Raw genomic sequence first — 5,903 nt, 5'->3', positions numbered from 1 at the left:
AAGTGGCCATGTTTTTGTAGCGCTGGATAACCCCTTTAGCTTTATGGCCAATTTTAGTGTGAATGGTTCCCTTTAACCCCCACAGCTGCAGCCCGGAGCATACATTACATCCTCGGCGCCGCGGCTGTGTGTGAGGCTCCCGGCTCCCCATCAGCCAATCAGTGCTGTTGTGCGCTGCGGAGGGTTAAAGGGGCCAGGTCACATACTGGCAGCGGAATAAAAATTCTGCTGCGGGTATGCGACCCATTCAACTTCACACTACCAGGATCCGCTGCGGATCCAGTATGCGTGAAGCTACCCTAAGGGTACAAACACACACGGCTTATACGCTGCGTATTTACTGCTGCGATACGCAGCAGATTAGATCTAAATAACTGAACCCAGTATCAAATCTGCTGCGTATCTGCTGTGTGTGTTTGTACCCTTAAAGGGGTTGTCCGGCGATAAAAAATTATTCACAGAATAACACACATTACAAAGTTATACAACTTTGTAATGTATGTTATGTCTGTGAATGGCCCCCTTCCCCGTGTTTCCCCCCACCCACGCTAGACCCGGAAGTGTGGTGCATTATACTCACCGCATCTCGTGTCGTCCACGGTCTCCGATCCTCAGCAGTGACGTCTTCTTCGGGAGCTTGGCGGATCTTCCCGAGTGCCGGCCACCCTCTGCAGCGTCATCCGAAGCTCAGCCGCGATTGGCTGAGCATAACTGTGCTCAGCCAATCGCGGCTGAGCAGCTGATGACGCCGCGATTGGCTGAGCATAACTGTGCTCAGCTAATCGCGGCTGAGCGGCTGATGACGCGGCCACGTCATCAGCTGCTCAGCCGCGATTGGCTGAGCACAGTTATGCTCAGCCAATCGCGGCTGAGCTTCGGATGACGCTGCAGAGGGCGGCCGGCACTCGGGAAGATCCGCTGGCCTCCCGAAGAAGACGTCACTGCTGACGATCGGAGACCGTGGTCGGCACGTGACAGGTATGTATAGCGCACCACACTTCCGGGTACACGGGTGGGGGTGGTGGGACACGGGGAAGGGGGCCATTCACAGACATAACATACATTACAAAGTTGTATAACTTTGTAATGTGTGTTATTCTGTGAATAATTTTTTATCGCCGGACAACCCCTTTAAGGGAACCTGTAATACTTAAAAACAGCCCCATCTGCAAGCATCATGTTATAGAGCAGGAAGAGCTGAGCAGCTCCTCCTGCTCTATAACATAATACTTGCAGATTTAGCAACAATTTCAACATGACAGGATCCCTTTAAATTTCAATATACGAGGAGTAACAACAGCGATACTGACGGATATCCATCTACAGAGCTGGTGAACGGGAGGGAGAAGATGCGATCAATAATAATGGTCTATGACCTTGATAACATTAAGAGACGGATAATAGAGCGGATGACAATGCGGCGCGTATCAAAGATTCATGAAATAATGGGATTGTCTGTAAAGTGTGAGTGAGTCATGGAAACAATTTGTACCAACAGGCAGCCGGCGCTAATAAAAGGCGGCCATATTCCGCTCGGAAACATAGCGGCGTCACTGTGTAAACACAATAGTCTGACAGTATATGACACGGCAAAACTTCGACACCTCAGAGTTCATTGCCACAGTGATTCTATAGTGTGAAAGAGGAGCCTGCGGCCCTCCAGCTGCTGCAAAAGTACAACTCCCATCATGCCTGGACAGGCAGAGCTAAAGCTTTGGCTATCCAGGCATGATGGGGTTTGTAATTTTGTAACAGCTGGAGAGACTGCATCAGACAGTCCAGCCATTTCTGGGCAAAAACGAGATATGGTCTATCCTCAGGACTGGTAATCAAGCACTGATCGTTTCCTGTTCACCACTAGAGATGAGCGAACCGGCCGAGGTTCGGATTCGTATGAACCTGAACTATCGGCTTCTGATTCCCGCTGTCTTCCCGCTCCGTGCAGCAGGTGGATACAGTCTGAAGACCGCCTGGAAAACTGGGACACAGCCTATGGCGGTCCTCAAGGTTGTATCCACCCTCTCCACGGAGTCGGCAGACAGTGGGAATCAGGCGCCGAGAGTTCAGGTTCATACAAATCCGAACCTCATCCGGTTCGCTCATCTCTATTCACCAGCCACAGCAGCTGTACTAAACAGCTGATCTGCGATTTAAAGGGATTATACAGGATGAGAATAGCCACTTTCTAAAAAAAATTAAAAAAACTGCGCCACCCCTGTCCTCAGGTTGTATGTTGTGTTACAATTCAGCTCCATTCACTTCAATGGAACTGAGCCACAAAACCCCACACCCAAACTAAGGACAAAAATCTTTAGTTCTATCTCTCGGCCAGAGTGGGAGCGTGGCTACAAAGAGTGTCTCCCTCTCTCGAGGACCTGTACTGTATTACACCTACAACCTTTGGATTTGAATATGTAATGCATTACTTTACCTGCGGGGGTGCTGCAGGGAAACTAAACAGTTACAACATAATTTCACAACAGATTGCATCATTAGGGATCAATATTGTGATGGGGCCAACCATAGGGAAACCACAACTACCCAGCCGTCCCCCTTCCAGCCCAGCGCTAGATGTCAGCCACACATCACACAACACAAAATGCTTTCAACTTCAGTTTAATTTAACCAGAAAAAAAAAACAATTTGGTCTTGAACCGTACCCTGCATACGTTACAAAACATCGTATAAAAAATAGCCATCTCCCCCCTCAGTGCACGAAGCGGACTGAACACGCGGCTTTGGCTTTTTGCGGAGAATGACGGAATGGCAACATAAGGGTTAACCGACAGAAGGTTAAAGAGCCGTAGGCACCAGGAATGGAGAAGACACCCCTTCCCCCTCAAAAAAAAAAAAAAAAAATGTAAAGCTGTCTGCCCGAGGTGGTGGAATATCTCTTTAAGATGTCAATGGAATGTCTTCAACGTGTCAGAAGGTTTGCACCCCCCTGCTTCTTTGCTGGGACATGGTGATATGTTCGTAACCTATAAGACGACCTGTCGCCCTTTAGCGGTTGCACAACTACAACGCCCAACGGAGTTGTAGTTATGCAACAGCTCAGAAATAGATATAAATAACAAAAAGTTGCAGCATGTAAACTTGTTGTCGGACCCCCTCCCCCGCCCTGGACATGGCACCTCAGGTGGCATCACCTTTAAACTTTCTGTAGGCAAAGTGTAACAGGACTATGAGTAACATCTCCGAGGTGCCACTTAGGGCCACCAAAAATGGCGCCTGGGAGGAAAGATCGGCCTCGGCTCGGTGAAAGGAAAGCTGGAGAACGGCCAGGGCTAGGAGACTGTTCTGTACTCCGACCTCAATGCTGACCGTCCGTCTCTGGGCGATGGGTAGACGCAACAAGTACGCCAGAAAGTATCCAGTCAGGAGACCCACCAGCGGCACACTGACCCCGGCCACCACCAGTATGGGGGGCACTTGGGTCAGCAGGGATGAGCCCATCTGATAGGCCATGAACAGCCCTCCCACCATCAACACCACGCTGAAAGGCTTGATCACCAGCAGGAGGAGCTTGGACACTTGAGGGAAGCGCCATTTTATCACCATCCCGGTGGATATTGGCACAGCTATAAAAAGCAAGGTGGCAAAGATCTTTAGAAAAGGAATGTGCAACGTCTGGTGGACCCCCAGAAAGAATCCATAGAGAGAGGACGAGAGCGGCATCAAGCCCACTGCCGCCACGGTGGACACCAAGGTCATGGAGATGGCCAGAGTCACATCACCGCCCAGTAAGAGGCTGTACAAGTATCCGCCGCCACCGCCGGGTGAGGAGCAGGTGACCACCAGTCCTAACGCCAAGGGCTGAGACAGTGCCAACACCAAGGACAGGAGGTAGGCATACAGCGGCATCAGGACAAACTGGCCCGCAATGCCCAGCAGGACCGGGTACGGCCGCTTGGTCAGGCTCTTCAGGATCTCCAGATCCACTTTACATCCAAAGGCACATTTGTTGATGAAGAGGAGGGGCAGGAGGGCGAACAGCAGGGGGCTCTCGGAGAAGTGACTGGCCGCAAAGCCCCCAGTTTCCGGAGCGTCGCCATTGGCAACCACATTGATGGAGAAGTCATCTCGTTCTTCGAGCACGGACTCCAGAAGTTTCAGTCTGAGCTGCAGGGGGGCAGTGCCGGGCATCCCTGAGCGGATGTGTGCCAGGAACTTATCCGGCAAGCCCTCCGGGTCACGGCTGACGTTCAGCACCTGCAGGACGGAGGTGTTGAGGGATCGAACGCTGAGCTCGGAGGTGTGGGCGGCGGCGCCAATGCTGATCACTATGACTCCTTTACTGTGTTCTGGGAAGTCATACTGTAGGCAACACCCATCACCGATCTGGAGATAAGTGGGTGACGATAAGGCAGGTGCGGAGGGTGAGCTGGGTGTCAGGGAGGAAGTCAAGCGCTGGTCGGGGTTATGTGGTAAGGAGGTGACGGACAGGACGTAACCAAACAACAGGATCAGGAAAAACTGCATTGTGCATGGCAGACAGCGGCTCGGTCCAGGTGGTCACTCTCCAGAAGTATGGTGCCCACTCGGGGGCATGACCCTAAGCCTCAGCACCGCCTCCAGTCATTAGGTGCCACCATCACAGCCCGCAGGGTGATCCTCATAGAGTCACTTGTCTGTGCACCTGTCCCTTTAAGATATATGCCAACTCCTGGAAGTCTCTATCAATGCCCCCTTACCAGTCTCCAGGGGGTCCGCATCCAAGATAGAAGGGTATGGCAGGTCTCTCCACTCCCAATGCTTGCAGGTTCCTGGCACAGAATATGTTGTCACTGGTGTTCTCACAGCTTGTACACTCACTCTCAGCTTCCCCTCAAAGATGTGGACTTCCCCTTTAAGAACAGCGGGTGACTCTTCGTAGCGCCAGCTTCATCTCCTCCATAAGACAAAGCGACCCCGGCAGAACCGCACAGACTTGCACAATCACAGCCCTGACAGGCACTACGTAGCTGAACAGGAGCAGCAGACTCTCCTTTCCTGGTTATCACGTGACGTTTGGAGGACCACGCCCACAACTGCTGCGCCCCGCTTTACTTCCGGATTCCGCGCGCGCCGGCCGGCGGTGCAGGGCGGGAGTTGTAGTTCCAGTGACGCGTAGTTCTGATAAAACGGTCACGTTCAAGGCCTGACTGCGTCACGTGACAGGCCTGGATGGCTTCAACATACGTGTAGCTTTATCCATGAGATAAAGTCTACAAAAATACAGCCAGTGGTATACGCCTCTCTATGTCAGGGCTGCAGTGATCTCTCCCAGCAAGGGTTAAAAATAAATATGAATGTAGATTGCTGGGAGTTGTAGTGATGCAACAGGTTGGGGAACACTGATCTAACTGAAAGATGGGCATGCTGGCAATTGTAGTCTTGAAATAGCTGCAACACTGATCTAAGTAAAAAAAAATTGTCATGCTGGGAGTTGTAGTTGTTTAGTAGCTGGTGACACAGATTAGGCATGCTGGGAGTTGTAGTTGTTTAGTAGCTGGTGACACAGATTAGGCATGCTGGGAGTTGTAGTTGTTTAGTAGCTGGTGACACAGATTAGGCATGCTGGGAGTTGTTGTTCAGTAGCTGGTGACACAGATTAGGCATGCTGGGAGTTGTTGTTCAGTAGCTGGTGACACAGATTAGGCATGCTGGGAGTTGTAGTTTTGCAGCAGTGGTGACACAGGTGAGGTATGCTGGGTGTTGTAGTTGTTCAGTAGCTGGTGACACAGGTGAGGTATGCTGGGAGTTGTAGTTTTGCAGCAGTGGTGACACAGGTGAGGTATGCTGGGAGTTGTAGTTGTTCAGTAGCTGGTGACACAGATTAGGCATGCTGGGAGTTGTAGTTTTGCAGCAGTGGTGACACAGGTGAGGTATGCTGGGTGTTGTAGTTGTTCAGTAGCTGGTGA

At 51.2% G+C, this 5,903-nt stretch overlaps 1 protein-coding gene across 1 annotated transcript; it reads right to left on the bottom strand.

The window, feature by feature from the left end:
• Positions 1–2,600: 2,600 nt before the first annotated feature.
• Positions 2,601–5,038, bottom strand: SLC10A3 (solute carrier family 10 member 3). The gene has a single exon (XM_069986102.1). It carries the CDS (start codon positions 4,480–4,482, stop codon positions 3,136–3,138), a length of 1,347 nt encoding a protein of 448 aa, XP_069842203.1. The 5' UTR covers positions 4,483–5,038; the 3' UTR covers positions 2,601–3,135.
• Positions 5,039–5,903: the final 865 nt, after the last annotated feature.

This window comes from Dendropsophus ebraccatus, chromosome 10 (genome assembly GCF_027789765.1).
Source record: "Dendropsophus ebraccatus isolate aDenEbr1 chromosome 10, aDenEbr1.pat, whole genome shotgun sequence".
NCBI classification, from domain to species: Eukaryota; Metazoa; Chordata; class Amphibia; order Anura; family Hylidae; genus Dendropsophus; species Dendropsophus ebraccatus.
This window is presented reverse-complemented; position numbering and strand designations above follow the sequence as displayed.